This window comes from Neofelis nebulosa, chromosome 18 (assembly GCF_028018385.1).
Source record: "Neofelis nebulosa isolate mNeoNeb1 chromosome 18, mNeoNeb1.pri, whole genome shotgun sequence".
In the NCBI taxonomy this organism is placed as follows: Eukaryota; Metazoa; Chordata; class Mammalia; order Carnivora; family Felidae; genus Neofelis; species Neofelis nebulosa.
This window is the reverse complement of record NC_080799.1, coordinates 9,897,983-9,915,963: the sequence shown is the minus strand read 5'-3', so window position 1 is coordinate 9,915,963 and position 17,981 is coordinate 9,897,983. Positions and strand designations below refer to the sequence as shown.

The following is a 17,981-nucleotide window of genomic DNA, read 5'->3' as shown; positions in this document are numbered from 1 at the left end:
AGGAAGAAAAGAATTTGAAAACACTACATGAAGGGAGTGGTCCCAGCCATTATCCCATAGAAGAACACTTTTCCCTGTTTTTGATTTTTCTCCACTCCCTCATTTCCTTCTGTTCACAAACATCTGGTAAAGACTTGCCTTGTGCCAGTCGTGTGGGAAGTCTGGAGGTCATGGTGATGAGTAGAAGCCAGAAGTCCTTGCCCTCAAGGAGTCCCGCTGGCATGGGAAGGATGGTCTTGGTGGCATCCGAGCGCTGATGAGAAAGTGCAGGAGCCAGCCTTCCTGTGAGGGGTACCTAGGGCAAAGCGGGGCAGGAGGAGAGGCCATGTCAGCTGGGTTTTGAAGAATAAGTAGGAGTTAATCCAGTCATGGAAGGGCACATAGGCTTCGTTAGTTTGAGCTGACATTGGCTTTCTCCTCACGGGCCAGCCGGTCCTTGTTTTCCCTCCAAATTGATACAGAACACAGAATGAGTTTACTGTCTAAAGCTCCTCAGGTATTTGTACACTGTTGTCAAGTTACCCTCCATTTCTTCCTCAGGCCAAGGGTGAAGCATGATAAAAGGATGCTTTTGGGAAGGAGGTAAGCAGAGCAGAGAACTAAGATTCAGTCCGATAAAGGTTTAACTATTTTTTTTTAATGTTTTTATTTATTTTTGAGAGAGAGAGAGAGACAGACAGACCGCGCGAGTGGGGAGGGGCAGAGAAGGAGGGAGACACAGAATCTGAAGCAGGCTCTAGGCTGTCAGCACAGTGCCCGACACGGGGCTCAAACCCATGAACTGTGAGATCTTGACTTGAGCCGCAGTCGGATGCTTAACAGACTGAGCCACCCAGGCACCCCAATAAAGGTTTAACTATTAATTCATGACTTAGATTCAAACACTCCACACATGTTGGTATCTTCCTGGGATTTAGTTCCCACTTCTCTGTTCTCTTTTGATGGTGGCATGGCATTCAGGTAAGCTTCTAGATGAAGTCTAAGATGTTAGATGGTTAATAGTCTCCTTTGCTAAGTCTTTTCTCATTAGGCCTCAGTTTTAGCCTTGCTGAGTACTGCATGGGCTTTATTTTTAACTGTATCCAGAAGAGTCTCTTTCTGGATGTGATGTTCCCTTGACATTTCTTTGCCAGTAACAGTTTCTTATTGCGCAGCAGTAGCTATAGAATTCTTGTCAAAGTTCTTTTTTAATATTCCTCCCATAGCAAAGTAACCTCTTTTTAGCTTGTCATATGAGACTTCATTCTTAACTTGATCGGGGAGGAAAATATGCGTGTTTTGCTGGTTTAACCTTGGGGCCCAGACACATGGTGCACAAATGGAAAGCATGGAAGAGTTTCTTGGAAAATCAATTAGGTTGCCTACTAAGTAGTTCAACAATGTTCTCCATTAAAATGGCATTATGCCCTGCCTGCAGTTCCCGACCAAAGGTCAGCTTTGCCACAGCTCTGAAATTTTCCACTGCCCTTTGCTTTGAAGGTTTCCACTTAGCACAGGCTAGGGTTTTTCAGCTGGCACTAGGTGGTTGCTTGAACTAATATCAGTCTTTAAAATGGGCTTCAGTTTCCTTACTTATAAAAGTAGATGGTTTCTCGAATCCCTTTTCGTAATAGTTGATGATTTCAGATATTTAATGTTTATTTAATTTTTTTTTTTTTTGCATTAAGTGGGAAAGCCGTTGTATAAATTGGCAAAATCCTGAGTTCTTTTAGGCTATTTACTTTGGATGTATTTGTCCCTAAACTTGATTATCTGTTTTTCCATTTTAAATGTTCTTTTGTGGAAGAATATGGTTGAAAGCCTTGTCATATCCTAGCCAAGATAGGATATTGCCTTTTTACTGTTAGTGAAAGGATTAATGGGAACTTTGCAGGTAAGCTGGCTTCCCCTTGATTCTGTTACATCCACTTCTACCTAGGGACCAATTTTATTTAAACATGCTAGAGATTTGATTTTTCCATCAGAATAATGTGTTTAGCCTCCAGCAGCATTGTAAGACCTAGAGGATTTACTGGATACCACCAGTGTCGAATGTCAAAACTTTGTTGCCACTGTATATCTGTTTTGAAAACAGTGTCTTTAAAAGCAAAACAAAAAACCCAGTGTCTTGAATATGGTGTGGGGTTTTTGTTTTAATGTGCTGGACTGTTTGGAAGTCTTTCCAATGACAGGAGAACAGGATGGTCTTTCAAATCTTGAATGCCTAATATTTTGCCCTCAAAATTAGAGGTTGGTTGGAATGTAGGCTGGTCTAAGTGGATAACTCAGTGGGTTTAACAGGATGCTAGTGATTATCCAGTATCTATGATGTCAAGAGCACTGGGATTGGGGATCTAGAAATGTGAAGGAGACCTGGCCCCAAATTGCTATGAGACTTCGGGCAAAAATAGTAAATGAAGATTATACAAATGTGCACATATGTTCATAGCAGTATTATTTATAATAGCCCCAAAATGGAAATACCCCAGATGTCCCTCAACTGATGAATGGATAGACAAAATGTGAATTATCCATTCAGTGGTTATTATTCAGCAGTTAAAATGGAATGAAGTATTGTTATATGCTACGATGTGGATGGACCTAGAAAAATTATGCTCAGTAAAAGAAGTCAGTCACAAAAGGCCACACAAAAGGTATACAGAATGTCCAGAATAAGAGAATCTCTAGACCAAAAGTCAATTAGTGGTTGCCTAGGTCTGGGGAAGTGGTGGGTTAGGGTGGAGGATGTGGAGTGGCTACTAGTGGGTGCAGGGGTTCTTTCGGGGGTGCTGCAAATGTTCTAGAATTAAGATTATGTCGCTAGTTGTACAGCTCTGCAAACACATGAAAAACCATTGTTTTCTTTACAGGTGAACTTGTTAACATAAATTATGTCTCAAGTCTGTATTAAAATGAGGTTAAGTAAGCCTATTTCCAGGATCTTCCAAAAAATTTTTTTTATTTTAATGAGGCCAGATGTGCTATTGAGTATTCAAATCTTGTAATTCATAGGAAATAGTAAAAAAAAAAAAAAAAAAAAGAGGGTACTATATGCTAATAGGACTCTTGAATGCTCTCGTGCCTCTGTCCACTAGAGGACAGCAAAGCCCATTTGAGCCATTTCTGTCTGTTAGGGCACTCTTTTTAAGGACTGAATCTTTTTTTTTTTTTTTTTTTAATGTTTACTTATTTTTGAGAGAGAGACCGAACATGAGCGGGGGAGGGGCAGAGAGCGAGGAAGACAGAATCTGAAGCAGGCTTCAGGCTCTGAGCTGTCAGCACCGAGTATGACGCGGGGCTCAAACTCAGGAACTGCACGATCATGACCTGAGCCAAAGTCAGATGCTTAACCGACTGGGCCACCCAGGTGCCCCTGAACCTAAAATTCTTAAATTTGTATTCCATTGAAGGCATGTGGGTTGTTACCATGCTACAAGAATCTGTGTACCATAGGTCAGCTCTCCCTGGCATCATGGGAACAGCCTAGTGAGGCAAGCTGCGATTGTGGACTTCACATTTTACTGAGGAGCTCTGAGGAGGGAAGGAAGGAAATTGTACTGTATTTTGAAGGCAGATGTTGAAATTATCTGCAGTGGAGGTTGGAGTAAGGAAAGAGCCAGATTCTACTAGAATTTTAGCTGCTCCTTAAATAGACTTTTTGTTGTATTTATATTACGTATTCTTGTTATTCATGAATTGATACACACAGGGCTCTCTGTGGTTCTCTGTTTCCATAAGAAAGAGAAAGGGCAGCCTTTGTTCCCCACTCTCAAACCTCACACCACAGCTTCAGAAGTAGCTCAACGGTCTTTGTCCCTTGGCAGCTCTATTTTAAAGCCTGTGGGCTTCCAGGATAACTAGCCTTTCCTATAAGATAAAGACTATGTTACTTAAAATAGACCTCTGCCTAGGGTAGAGCAGAGATGTGCAGCAGTGGTATTGTTAGTCAGCTAGGCCTGGTAGCCAAGTTGTAAAAGCAGCAGGCATCGCTCCTTGAATTTGAGTTCAGTTACGGCCAGGTTGGCCGGGTTAAGCAATACGATCCCCACAAGGTGGATGACAGTAGGATGACCTAATCTCTCAGCTTCCGGTGTAGCTCCCAAGCTTTCCCTCGTCCATCGCTGCTGTGTTTTCTGACTGTCTGAGAATGATAATCCCTTTAGAGGCATTTGTTCATGCAGATGCTTACCTCATCATTGAGGTAAGAAATGTTTTGAAGATATAAACACCTTTTGATTAATGAAACAGTAATACAAATAAAGGAATTATCCAAAAATGGCATTTCTGGTTTTCCTTAGAATGTATATTTTATAGGAGAGAGGGTTGTGTTTATCATTGAATTTTTTTTTAAGTTTATTTATTTTGAGAGAGGGCACACATGCGTGCTAGTGAGAGAGGGACAGAAGGAGAGGGAGAACAAGAATCCCAAGCAGGCTCCACACCATCAGCGCAGAGCCCAATGCAGGCTCAATCTCATGAACCTTAGATCGTGACCTGAGCTGAAATCGAGTCGAGAGTTGGGACACTTAACCGACTGAGCCACCCAGGTGCCCCTGTTGTTGAGAGTTTTAATCCCTCCTCCCCCTTCCTAACTGTTTTCCCTGGCTTATTCTGAATTAATTTGCATTTTCTGAAGATGGGAAGAGGCAGTGCTTATTATGCTGAGAGTAACTCCCGGGAAGAAGTGAGTCTGAGCCCTGGGCCTCTGAAATTTTCACTTACAAGTTGGTGATAAAGTCAAGAGGAATACTTCAGATCAGTGCATAGTATTTTTAAGTGTTGGGGCGCTTGGGTGGCTCAGTCGGTTACGTGGCTGACTTCGGCTCAGGTCATGATCTCAGTTTGTGGGTTTGGGTCTGCATCGGGCTCTGTGCTGACAGCTCAGAACCTGAAGTCTGCTTCGGATTCTGTGTCTCCCTCTCTGTCCCTCCTCTGCTCACACTCTCTCTCTCCAAAATGAATAAACATTTAAAAAAAATTAAAATATTTTTTAAGTGTTGTAGAATGTTTCATGGAGAGTATTTACTATAATTTCCAGGCCCTGTAAACTGGGGTTGTGGCACATAACGCAGAAACCGATCATCTTGTTGACCAGAGTTGCGGTAGCTACATGACGTCACTGCACACTTAGCGTGTACACAAGTGTTCGTGCTTTTATTTATTTATTTTTTTTATTTTTTATTTTTTATTTATTTTTGGGACAGAGAGAGACAGAGCATGAACGGGGGAGGGGCAGAGAGAGAGGGAGACACAGAATCGGAAACAGGCTCCAGGCTCCGAGCCATCAGCCCAGAGCCCGACGCGGGGCTCGAACTCACAGACCGCGAGATCGTGACCTGGCTGAAGTCGGACGCTTAACCGACTGTGCCACCCCGGCGCCCCTGTTCATGCTTTTAAATGACACTCAATCTTTAAGTGGATTTCACTGGAAGAGACAGGTGTCTGATCACCCTCCCCCGCTTCCCATCCCCTGCCTTAATTCTTTATGTAACCTTTGTTAAGTTTTTTCCACTCTTCAGAGCCTTGATTTCTTCTATAAACTAAACGGGTGAGACTGGAAAAGCCTCCTATCTCCTGGATAGGAGATAAATGTATCCAGCATTCTCTCACCCCTCCACCTGTTCCTGATGCTGTCAGTTCATGCTCTCCGGCAGCATTTCGCCAATAGTCTGCATGTCATGTCCTTGAGGTCGCTGTGGCAGCGCTGACCTGATGTGGTCTCTGTTTAGGTTGCGTCTGCTCTGGAGAAATGGAAGACAGCAATCCGTGAAGCTCAGACTTTTTCCAGAATGCATGTTCTACTTGGGATGCTTGATGCCTGTATCAAGTGGGATATGTCAGCAGAAAATGCTAGATGCAAAGTTTGTCGAAAGAAAGGTATATTTAAATCAGTGTTGTGTGTCTGAGTGTAATAGGGACTGGGGCTTCCACTCCAAAGATATTTCCCCCCGTGAAGATTTCTGTGCACAACTTTCAAGTGTAATGGAACAGAATTTGCCTTTTTCTAGAGATCTGTAAAATGCTGCCCTTTGAAGTAACATGACAGCAAATCAGAGCAAACCCTTTGTTCCTCAGTTTTGAATATAAGAGCGGTTTATCTTGCCAATCTTTAAATTTTCTACAGGGAACAAAACCTACAATTTTAAATCTGAGTTTTTAGTCATCCATGAAGTAAGATATTCTACCAGCAGAGGGCAGTATTTGTGCATTGGGAAGAATACTCAGGTTTGGGCCAACTGTCACAGTCCTACAGAGCAAGGCGTTTGGGACTCTTTAATGCTTTTAGCTTTCAGAGCCCGTGTAAAAGGAACTTAATGACTAATAGCCCTCAAGTGATTGCCTTCTCAGTGGCTGAAGTTATTTTGTGAACTAGGTTAGGATTTAATTCCCTTCCCAAGGATGAAAAGATCCTGTGTAAAACCCATCAGTTGCTCTCAACATTGTTTTAGAATAAACGTTCTAGAGGGAAGTGACCATGTCAGGTTGATTTCATATATTTTGAAACCGAGTGATTTAAGAGAACGATATCAGATAGGAGTTGGGAAGAGTGGGGGAGGGTATCGAGGAAGAGGATGGATAGGAAATGTTAATACTTCATGGGGGATTTGTTTCTTAGTGGGAGAGGAGCAGTGACATTTCCTGCTAGGACTTGGTATTTGCTGTCACTTTGTAAATGTTTTAACTGTCCTCTCCTAGATGGAGTTGGATTTGGGGATAGAAGTCAGAAGACCTGAGTGTTAAATTGCCAGTAGTGTAGTTATGCTTCATTTCTTCTCAGAAATGACTGCATTTTTTCTAAAAAGGGATAACAGTTTGCTAGACTCTTGGCTCCCCTATGGCGTTAATGGAAGGTGAGTGGCTCTTTGTTACAGCTTGCCAACCATTGCTGTGCTCCCGACAGTGCTCTACAAGTTTATCTCCTTGCAGGTGAGGATGACAAACTGATCTTGTGTGATGAATGTAACAAAGCCTTCCACCTGTTTTGTCTGAGGCCAGCCCTCTATGAGGTGCCAGATGGTGAGTGGCAGTGCCCCGCTTGCCAGCCTGCTACTGCCAGGCGCAACTCCCGTGGCAGGTGAGAATTTCTTCTTTTAAAAACAGATGAAATGGCTGGTTTATAATTAAGCTTTAGTTATTCAAACTGAATTATTCTAAGGAGCTGTAAGTTCATCTTTTGCGTATGGAGCCTGATCATTTAAGGTATTACAGTAAGAGCTCAAAGGACTCTGACTTCACTTTAGCTTAATGTTGACATTTCTCATCTTCATTGTGAGACACGTTCTGTGTCTTCTTGATCCTGCCTAGCAGTATGTCTCCTTTTGCCTTTTACTTCCACTTGGGCCACTTCTTGATTTGCGATCACTTCTGCAACCACCCACCACTAAAAATCCCGAAACTCCTGACCTTCCTTACGCATACCTGTTGTTTTCCTGCCCGATCACGATTACAACTTTGCTGTCAACTTGAAAGTCGTCCTCTCTCTCAACATCCATGCTCATTTGCCAGACATTATCTGTGTGTCCAGACGTCTTACAAAATCAGTCATCTGCTGTGTACTCTCCATGGTCCCTGCTGTCATTTGGCCCTCCTGTCTCTCTCATCTGGGCTCCTCCAGTGGCTTCTTAATTCCTTACCTCCAATCTTTCCCCCTCTTATTCGTCCAGCTTTTATGGTGATACCAGAACAGTTTACATAAGGCAGAGATCTATCTGTTCGTGTTACTCTCCTGTTTAAAAACCTTAATTTTTCCACTGCCTCTAGAAAATACAGTCCAAATTCCTGGGCCTAATTTTTGAGATTGTTATAGAATGCTGGTCTTTGTTGTTGTTGTTGTTGTTGTTGTTGTTTATTTATTTTGAGAGAGACAGAGACAGCACAAGTAGGATAGGGGCAGAGAGAGAAAGAGAGAGGGAATCCCAAGCAGGCTCCACACTGTCAGCACAGAGCCCAATGCAGGGCTGAAACTCATGAAACCGTGAGATCATGACTTGAGCTGAACCCAATAGTTGGACACTTAACTGACTGAGCTCTAGGTGCCCCCAGTCTGTGTTAAAAAAAATTTTTTTTTAACATTTATTTATTTTTGAGAACGAGAGAGAGAACATGACCAGGGGAGGGGCAGAGAGAGGAAAAGGAGGCAGAGAATCCAAAGCAGGCTCCAGGCTCCAGGCTCCAGGCTCCATGCTGACAGCTGAGAGCCTGACGTGGGGCCCCTCCCCGGTCTGTTTTTATGAGCCCTTATTCCCATTTTGTGTGCTTGTTACAGACTATTCATTGGGTATCCTTGCCTCTGTGTGTTCCTCCTAGCTGGGAATATTCCCTCTCCCCAGTACTGAGGGAACTGCCTATGGCCTACCTAAAATTTCACTTTTTTGAAGTGTTTTTGTATTCGTAAAATTAGTTGTTCCTCCTCTGTGTTCCAAATGAGCATCCAGTCTCGTGGTCTTTGGTGCATCGTGCCTCCATGGTTAGGCTTACAAGTGACTGTCTTCCAGGAGATTGCTGTTGCCCTGAGAGTGGAGGTGGTGCTTTGTTCACCACCCTGACCCCCACAAGGCCGGACACTGGGGCCTTGTAAAGAGGAGATGCCTTCATACTGGCCAAGTTAATCCCGTTGTTTCCCACATTGCAATTGGAGGTTGTGAAAGGGCAGCTTCTGGGTGCTCTGGCTTGGTCTCCGAGAGGGCAGAGCTGTTTGATCCTGACCCCATGTGACAGCGTTACTCAGTTATTTCTCACTCCGCTCCAGCCACACTGAGAGCCGAGAAAGGCACACTCCTCTGAAATGGCGGGGCTTTAGACCAGCTGTTCAGAGCCGGGATTAGCATTGCTTTGATGTCGTGGTCATCTGTAAGCTGTCCCACTCCTGGAAGGGGGCCGTCAAGGTGGAGTAACACCTGTCCGGGCTGCTCGTTCGTTCAGTCTGCCCCAAGGTCGGGAGCAACTTTTCATATCTGAAATGTTACGTTACCTGGCTGATTCTGTTGAGACAAAAGAAACAGGTTTTGTGTTGTTTTATGTGAGGAGAGGTGGGGTTGTATTTTGGGCTTGATTTCTGGTGCTGTTGGTGTCTCATGCAAAGCATTTATGGCCTGGTTGGGGAGAGATGCTGTTGAAGCTTAGGCTTTCGTTCTGCTTTCCATGTCCTGGCCTTGTCATCAAACCTGCCTAGTTGGTGAAGAGGAGAAAGCTACAGGGGTGTGGGAATTCATCCTTCCTCAGGGGCGCTCAGGCCTAGAACCACGGTCCTTCCCTACGTGCTTTTCCCTCCCCACAGGAATTACACTGAAGAGTCTGCCTCTGAGGACAGTGAAGATGATGAGAGCAATGAAGAGGAGGAAGAGGAGGAGGAGGAGGAGGAGGAAGAAGATTATGAGGTGGCTGGTTTGCGATGTAAGTATTCAGTTTGCCTTCATAGTTGACCTCACAGTTTTCCAGGCTGCCTTAGGAAGACTGCGTTGGCAGCGGACCCCCACCCAGCATTGCTCTCACATGTTGTGGCTGTGGGGTGGGTGACTCCACTGCCATGGTTTCAAATGGGCTTTCAAGATGCCATTTAACCACTTTCCTAGTGGGAGGTTGGATCAGCCCTATGGTAGGTCCAATTGGTCCAAGATTGAGTGGAATTCAAGCCCCCAAGTGTGTTGATGACGTGTCTCCTGATTCAAACCTCTCAGTGTATGGGGACAGTGGGGGACAATGGGTAAGGAAGGTCTAGGCCCATTGTCATCTCTTAATGGTTGTTTTAGCCTCTGGTGCAGTGCTGCTGTCAGAGAAGTGATTTTTTTTCTGGTTACAGTGATTTTTCTCATTTATGTGGCATGCAGGCCTATAGGTTTGCTGGTTTTAAAAAGAGAAGACTTGTTTTCTCATGGGTTAGGGTGGTTGTTTGGAAGGTTCAGATCTGTTTCTCACTAGATGCCAGCAGGAGCCAGGGTTGGGGAGGCCTCATCATTTATACTTTACTTCGTTGACTCTGTCACTTCTGTGATGGTCATTTTTCATGAGTCCTTTTCATGATTAAGCCTAAAGTCCTGCAGTCTAGACTTTCAACAGCCTTCTCCTTTGCAGAGTATATACCCTTCCTTGTAGGTTGGTAGAAAAGAGACCACAAGTCAAGATTTTGATGAGCTTTTGAACAGATGATACAGTTCCCAAGATCACAGCACTCTGAACATTCACATCTTGGTATAGAGTCTGAGAAGGTGTTTGGTGTGACCAGTCTTCTGGCGGTGGTGCTTCTAAAACCTTGAGAGGTTTGGGTGTGCCCGCCTGCCCCCATCTTCCCAGTCCTGCAGGGCTCTAATTTGAGACCCATTAATTTCTCTCATTCCTATAGGGTTGTTTTTTGTTTTTTTTAAATTTATTCCCCAGGCATAATTTTCCAGTTATCCAGGGTAAGGAGACACGTAGTCCCTTACAGGAAGAGACTTCATCTGCTGGCTAGAGAGTGCAGTTCAGATGCACGGTTGTCTGGGAATAGATTCTGAATGTAACAGTGTACGCATTTGGTTTTGTTTTCAGAGTAGTGGATGCTTTCACTTGTGAGTTATCTTCTCTTTCCAAGGAATTGTTCTCTCTCCAGGTTTCTAGGTTCTTGTCTTCCAAAAGGGTCTAGGAAATATTAGTATACCTCTGAGCCCTTTGTCTGCTGCACCTTTTAGGCCACCAAAGATGTGTTCCTTAGTACAGCTCGAGGCCCTGGGTTGGTGGCTGTCTCTAGCATTTTGAGTTTCATCCTTGGTGCCAGTTTTTTATTCTCTCTTTCAAGCCTGGTCTTGAGCTTAGAGACCTTAAAATAGCTTATGAAGGGTTATCAGGGTCCAGAAGTGAATGTAAAACACTGTTTATTGATTCTTTGTGTCACTGACTGTGTATACCCCCGTCTCTGTCCACATGTCACCTCCCTGTGTTCAGTGGAGAAGCTTTGAGCTAATCCTTATGGAGCATCGCTCCTGGAGGACATATTGAGAAATGTTGGTTTGTCTGACATTGACCACCTGTTGTAAACCTGAGACACAGGTCATCTTGGGGGTCTTTGTATTCTTTATTGATCCTTTCGGGGTTGTGGGCAAGGGCTCGTGTGGAAGTGGCCTGGTCCACTGTCTGTGGTTTTCAGAAATGCAAGAAAGCTGGACTAGGGTAAGCTAGAAATTGGATTCGATGAGGGAGACTTTGCATAGGTATCTGCTTTTCTCTGAGAAGGTTGTGGTGAATGTAGGATTCCTTGGGGAACTAGGAAGTGTTCTACGTTCAGAGTCCCCCTCCACGTAAGGACGTACATTGACAGGCTGAGCTGGGGCTGTGGGAATTCCGGGCAGACCTGTTAGCAGACGGCCTCTCCTCCTGGGTGAGTCAGCTCACCACTGACTCGTTCGTTCCCAGGAGTGACTGTGAACAGTGGGGCAGAGAGAGCCGTTCTGAAGAGAGCCTGCCGAAGAGACTCTTAGCAGGTCTTTGGCAGTTGATGAAAGCTATCCGTTCATCTCCTTCTCTACCTTTAAAGTGTCCTGTTAGGTAAGGCAAGAGAGAAACTGTAAGAGCTCCTTACAACCACGGGGAGCCGTTGCTTTGCTCGACTGGGTGCTCTTCCCATTCCATAGATGTGTTCCCTTCTTCCTCAGCTGTTCGACTCCAAATCCATGTTTTCTATTTCAGTGAGACCTCGAAAGACTGTCCGGGGCAAGCATGGTGTCATCCCTCCTGCAGCGAGGCCAGGACGACGGCCAGGCAAGAAGCCTCATCCTGCTAGGAAGTCTCGGCCGAAGGTACCACCTGTGGACGACGCTGAGGTGGAGGAGCTGGTAAGTGATTTCTCCCCTTCCCTCTAACGCTCCCCCCCCCCCCCCGCCAGTGTGCAACAGGTGGAAGCCTCCCCCTGGCGCCCCCCTCCCCAACTTTGCAGGCTGCTGCGTGTGGCAGATGGGTGGGCCTGGAGGCAGCAGGCCCTCCGGGAGCAGCTATGTCCGGCATTCCCCTGCTGTAGCCTGCAGATATCGTCTCCCCTAGTTAATAGGCAGCCTGTGACTTGTTAGGGATTTTAAAATAGTATCCATGTGTCTCCAGTGGCTCAGAGGGGCTGGGTCTCCATTGTGGGAATGTCAGCAATGTTGGAGCCTCACTCACTCTTGAGTCTTTTGCCGACAGTTGTCGTGGAGGGGTGTTACCCTCCCCTCTGCTCCCCCAACCAATGTAATTTTAGTGGTTTTACTTCAGATTTTACTTGAGCTTCCAAGAACAATAAAGAGGCTCTTGAAAATTAACTTATTCTGACAGAGCAAATTGGGGTTGGGGGCATAAAGTGAGCCTCTAGGGAGCTCGGGGGCATTGTGAGATCCTTCTGCTGGCCCGACTCTAACTCTTCAAGCTCGTGGCTCTGACCACTGTGAGCTGCAGCAGTGATAACTCCCTGGAGGGGACACCCGCCCTTTCCTCCTCAGCCACTTAGCTCCCACATGCCTGCAGCAGGAGAGCCCAGGAAAGGAGTCGTGCCTCTCGCTTTTCTTCCCTCAGGCCCTCCACCCCCCCAGAGTTAGCCGCCAGTGGTCCCTGTAACCAGTCCAGCTCTCCGCACTTGCTGTTTTATACATCTCCATGGTGTGCACATAATCCCAGGTCCATCTGCTCTCAGGCCGCCGTCCTGGTGACAGTGGCCTCTCTAGCTGACCTCCAGCAGGACGGCTGTAATACGGCAACTGCTGCCTGCCCTCTGCTGCTCCCTTTGCAGGGAGGAGGCAAGTGGGCTGATGGGAAGACGCCTGCCCCCTGGCTGAGCGCACTCCCGGACTTGAATGTCGGATGATGTTGACTATCTCTGCTCCAAGAAAATGGTTGAACTCCTTTTTTTTCCTCTTTCTTTTTTTTTTTTTTTTTTTTTTTTTTTTTTAAAACAGATACACACATTTTCTGTTCCGTCCACTCTTCTCTTGGACCTGTAATAACATGTCTCTCTTTTTGGCGCCAGGTACTCCAGACCAAGCGGAGCTCCCGGAGGCAAAGCCTGGAGTTGCAGAAGTGTGAAGAGATCCTCCACAAGATTGTGAAGTATCGCTTCAGCTGGCCTTTCAGGTGGGCTTTGTGTCTCCAGCACAGGGAAGCAGGACCCACCTTGTGGGTTCTCAGAGCGTGCAGATAGGCAGCTGGCCCGGGGCGTGCTGAGCGGAGGCCGTGGGATCCACCCCGATCCCTTCATTTAGGACATGTGTGAGTGGTGGAGGAGTTAGCTTCCCAAACTGGTAAGGGAGAGCACTTTGTACAAGGTGGACGCACCTCTTCTCCTCCTGCCAGCTGGCCGATCTCCGCAGGGGCGGGCGTTCTGGGAGCGGTGGTTTGATAACAAGGTTTGTGTCTGTTCTCGAGGCTACGTTCACATCTCCGTTTGGTTCTCTTCCACAGGGAGCCCGTGACCAGAGACGAGGCCGAGGATTACTATGATGTCATCACCCACCCCATGGACTTCCAGACAATGCAGAGCAAATGTTCCTGTGGGAGCTACCGCTCTGTGCAGGAGTTTCTCACTGACATGAAGCAAGTGTTTACCAATGCTGAGCTCTACAACTGCCGGGGCAGCCATGTGCTAAACTGTATGGTGAAGACAGAACAGTGTCTGGTGGCTCTGTTGCATAAACACCTTCCTGGCCACCCATATGTCCGCAGGAAACGCAAGAAGTTTCCCGATCGGCTTGCTGAAGATGAAGGGGACAGTGAGTCAGAGCCCATTGGACAGTCCAGGGGACGAAGGCAGAAGAAATAGAGAGGCAGGGCCCTGGTAAGGGAGCTGAGGTGGGGGGAATGGAGAGAGCTGGGGAGGGTGAGCGGGGGGTGGGAGAGGAAGGCGGACAGGAGTGTGGAAGGGAGGGAGTCACGGGGAGTCCCGAAGTGCCCGTCATCCTGAGCTTCTGCCGCCCTTCCCAGCTCTCCAGAGGGCCCTCCGCACGCAGAGCTCTTTGGAGAACCTGCTCTTGGGTGGTCTCTGCCCAGAGACACGGCGGGTGGTAGATGAGGGCCTTGGCCCTGAAAGTGTCCAGGGAGGGGCTGGGGGTGCAGCCCTTGTCGTGAGCCTCCGTCCTTTAACCTTCTTTCCCGGGGTCCTTCTCGCTTTGGCCGCCACAACAGTGCCAAGCCTCTGGTCTCTAGGGGAGGGGTTACTGCATTACATAGAAGGATCGGGGGTAATCAGGCCAACTGGGGAGGTGGTGTTGATTTTTTTTAATCTGTATTTACACCCAGTCTTGTTTCTTCAAGCCCGTCCTCTGTGTCTCGCTCCCCCTCCCTCAGGTGACGCTATCAGTGAGTGCCACACCACGTTCTGTATTCACCAGCATCATGAGACACTTGTGCTCCTTTGAGTTGCTCTTGGCAGAGTAAAGGGACACGTCCCGGAGCCATTCCTGAATCTAACCCCTCCCCCTCTTTGTGATCGCTCTCTCCCTGCTCCCAACCCACCCCACCTCACCCCCTCAGAAAAAAAAAAAAAACTAAACTAAAAAAACCCCCACAAAAAACCTAAGGCACTTCACTTAGAGACTGGAGTCCTGCTTATAATCATGCGTTATAACCTTTACTTCGATGGGTCTGGCCAGAGGGGTGTTGGAGCCCAGCCCACCCACGTACCAGACAAGCTCTTAGGGGAGAAGAAAAGCAGGAAGAATTTAAATGTTTAATTTTTTTTAATTGACTTTTCTAGTTATTAAAAGTTGCTTGTTTCAGCAGTGATATTGTATAAAGAACATCTTGTAAGATATTTCTGTCATCTTGCTTTGGCACATGTACAGTACAGTTTATACGATAACGTGTTCGCTTTACTTTGCCCCGTCTCCTCCCTCAGCCCATCCTCTCTCCTTCAGAGAAGCCGGGCTGGAGGGTCATCAGGGCAGGTGGTGGGACCTGGGGGGGAAGGGCTGTCCCTCTGCCTGCCCCGACCGCCGATTCTGCCGCCTCCATCTACAGCCGCCACCTCCCGCCTCCCCCCACCGTGTCCCCACGAAGCTGAATCTTGCCGGTCCGCCAGCTGCGTGTGGGGTGGGAGTGGGGGGGTGTGGAGGAGCTCTGCCGGCCCTTCCGCAAGGAGTCTGGCGTTAGTGGCTCTGGTTGGGCAGGACTTCCTAGTCTTCTTTTCCTTTTATGGCAGATTTTGATAAAATGCAAAACAGGGTTTAATTTTCTTTTCTACCAGCTTTGAATTTAGCAAATGTGAGCACCTCAGCTCTTCTGTAACTATTTAAGTTAAGGGAAAACATGTCCATTGCAGCTCCTAGAACTTGAGAATAAAGCCTCTTAATACTGAATTTCAAGGTGTGTTCCCTGTCTCGCCCCGCCTACCCTGCCCAGAGACCGGGGCGGGGGGGGGGGGGGGGGATTTGCTCCAGTGGCTGCTGGATAGGTTTACTGTCCCTTCTCCCACAGGTTCGGAGTTAGCACTGACGCTACAGTTCCGTGATCCCAGCCACCAACACCTCCCCCTGCCTCTTACCCTAGAGCCAGTCTGTTCTTGTTAACAGTGAGAATCCTGTGTTCCCACTTCAGTGACACCTGAATTGTTTGTTGTTTTTTTTTTTTTTAATTGTCTTTAAGGAGGAAGGGCCCCGTTCAAGGGTAAACTTGTAATAAATTGGAATTTCAAATAAACATTATGTACTTGTGTTTATAAAGAAGCAGCAGTTCTGGTGAATCTTTCTTTGTGTTTGTGGGGGCGATAGTGGCTCACCTGGCCCCCAGGGCTCTTTCCCGGAGCTGAGAGGACTTCTGACCATCTTTTTAACCACAGGCCACATCCATTTGCATTTCTTTGCTTCCTGGAGAGATTTCTGGTGCCCAGTAATCAGAGCGTGACTTTCAAGCTTCTGGCCTGGTCTCTTGAAACCCCCAAAATTGTCATTGGAAATTTCCGGGCTGGGGAGGGGGGCGCGCATGGGTGGCTCAATTGGTTAAGCTTCTGACTCTTGATTTTGGCTCAGGTCATGATCTCATGGTTTTGTGAGTTCGAGCCCCGCATCAGGCTCTGTGTTCTGACTGCGCGGAGCCTGCTTGGGATTCTCCCTCTCTCCCTGTCTCTGCCCTCATCCCTGCCCCCCTGCCCCAGTGTGCGCGCGCGCGCGCTCTCTCTCTCTCTCTCTCTCTCTCAAAACAAACTTTAAAAACATTTTTCTAGTAATTAGGGACAAATATTTCTAAAGGCTTAGCTGGGAATTTGTATGGGGCTGGAAGAATTAATTTAGGGGTAATTGCTGACATTAAAAAAAATTTTTTTTAATGTTTATTTTTGACAGAGACCGAGCATGAGCGGGGGAGGGGCAGAGAGAGAGGGAGACACAGACTCCAAAGCAGGCTCCAAGCTGTCAGCACAGAGCCCGACACGGGGCTCTAACTCACAAGCTGTGAGATCATGACCTTAGCCGAAGTCGGACGCTCAACCAACTGAGCCACCCAGGCATCCCAGACATTTTAAAACACTTCTTTTCCAGGAAAATTTCAAACATAACGCAAAAAGAGTGAAAATATGAATTCCCTTGTACTCTGCTTCATCAGTTCTACCACGTAAGCAATTTTATTTATGTCTCCATTTATTTTTTATGCTGGGCGTTTTTATCAAGTCAGAGTGGTTGGTTCAGTAGGTCACTGCTAGGTGGCAATCTGCTTCTGGAATTCAAAGATTTTGCAGAGCACACTCTGTGAGCCCCTTGACCAAGAAGGGACACTGCCGACTCCTGACCACCTGAACCTGGGGCAGCGTTGGGTAAAATGGGCAGAAAAAGGAGAAACCAAAACCCTGGGTTGCTCTGTGGAGTCCACGCTCGGGGAGTGTGAGCTCCAAGCCAGGCCCCTGGCTTGAGTGAGCAGTTTGCCCCAAGGTCAGCTCCGGTCTGACGAGTGCTCACACTCTGGGGAAGGGAGCTGTGGGCCTCTGTGCATTTCCTACACAGTCACAGCAGGACTCGGGGGCTCGGCCACTTCTGTGATGTCCTCTCCTCAGTGGGCTTCTCAGGCTCCCCTAGGATGGTGTTCCGGGGGCCACATCTTCTTGAGGTCAGCACCCTGGTCCTGTTAAACCATCAGCCCATCCTCCCTGCTGTGGGCACGACCTCGGGGAGCCACCTAACTTCCGTTGACTACTGCAAGAGGGGACAAGAGAACTTTTCCTCCTGAGGACCGGGTCTGAGGCATTGCTCCTGGGAATCAACGGAGACCTCTCCCCTGTCCTGCCTGGGCTTTCTCCTCAGACCCCGTCCCCAGAGGATGGGGGAGGGTGCTGCAGGTGTGTGTGTGGGGTGGCAGTGTCCCCAGGGGATGGGGGGTTTGCTGCGGTGTCTGGGGAAGGGGGGGGGGGGCGGTGTGTGGCAGTGAGGTGGTTATCTGGATTGCCGGGAGCCAGGGCCTCCTTAGCAGGATATTGAGAAACTCCAACCGGGTGGGAAGAGAAGTTTCCACCACTGCCCCTGCCCGGAGCCTTCAGACCTTTTCACACTCAGGGCAGTCCTGGAGTTTCTGCCTCCGGGGTGTGGCCGTGAGCAGCCACTGACACTCTGGGGCCTCTCCTCAGGCTGACCTTGGTCAAGATCACTGCCACCGATTCCTGTGAACTTTGAATCATTTCCTTGGAACTAATAGGTCAGGGCTAAGGAGTTCCCTTAACTTGGGTCTCCCACGCACAAGCCCGGCAGGGAGGGGCCGGGGACACACAGTGACTGGCCGGCAGGTGTTGCTTTCTGAGACACTTCCCTTGGGCTCTGGAGTTTCCTTTTGGGGGCTGGTTGGGGGGTGTTTCTCTGGACAAAACCACCCTAGGTTATAACACCCGCCATCCCTTGCCCACCCAGGTGGAATCCGTGGCGCGGTGGAAATCAAAGGCTCTGGAGGCTGCACGCTACCTGGCTGTGTGACCTTGAGCCAGCCAAGCACTCCACACTTCCCATCTGGAAAATGGGGAGAGAAGGATCTAATGGAGGACTTCCGTAAAAGGTCTTTAATAAACGATTCCTTCCTTCTCTCCCGGGGTCTGGGAC

At 47.7% G+C, this 17,981-nt stretch overlaps 1 protein-coding gene across 1 annotated transcript in view; it reads left to right on the top strand.

Annotated features, from left to right (window-relative positions):
* The window catches only part of BAZ1B (bromodomain adjacent to zinc finger domain 1B), a 73,228-nt gene extending 57,962 nt beyond the window's left edge, over positions 1-15,266 (top strand). The window contains exons 14-19 of the mRNA XM_058709895.1: positions 5,709-5,856; positions 6,907-7,054; positions 9,257-9,372; positions 11,638-11,783; positions 12,944-13,047; positions 13,375-15,266. Of these exons, the coding sequence (XP_058565878.1) occupies positions 5,709-5,856; positions 6,907-7,054; positions 9,257-9,372; positions 11,638-11,783; positions 12,944-13,047; positions 13,375-13,732 (1,020 nt within the window). The 3' untranslated portion in view covers positions 13,733-15,266. The remainder of the gene's footprint in view (positions 1-5,708; positions 5,857-6,906; positions 7,055-9,256; positions 9,373-11,637; positions 11,784-12,943; positions 13,048-13,374) is intronic.
* The last annotated feature ends 2,715 nt before the right edge of the window (positions 15,267-17,981 follow it).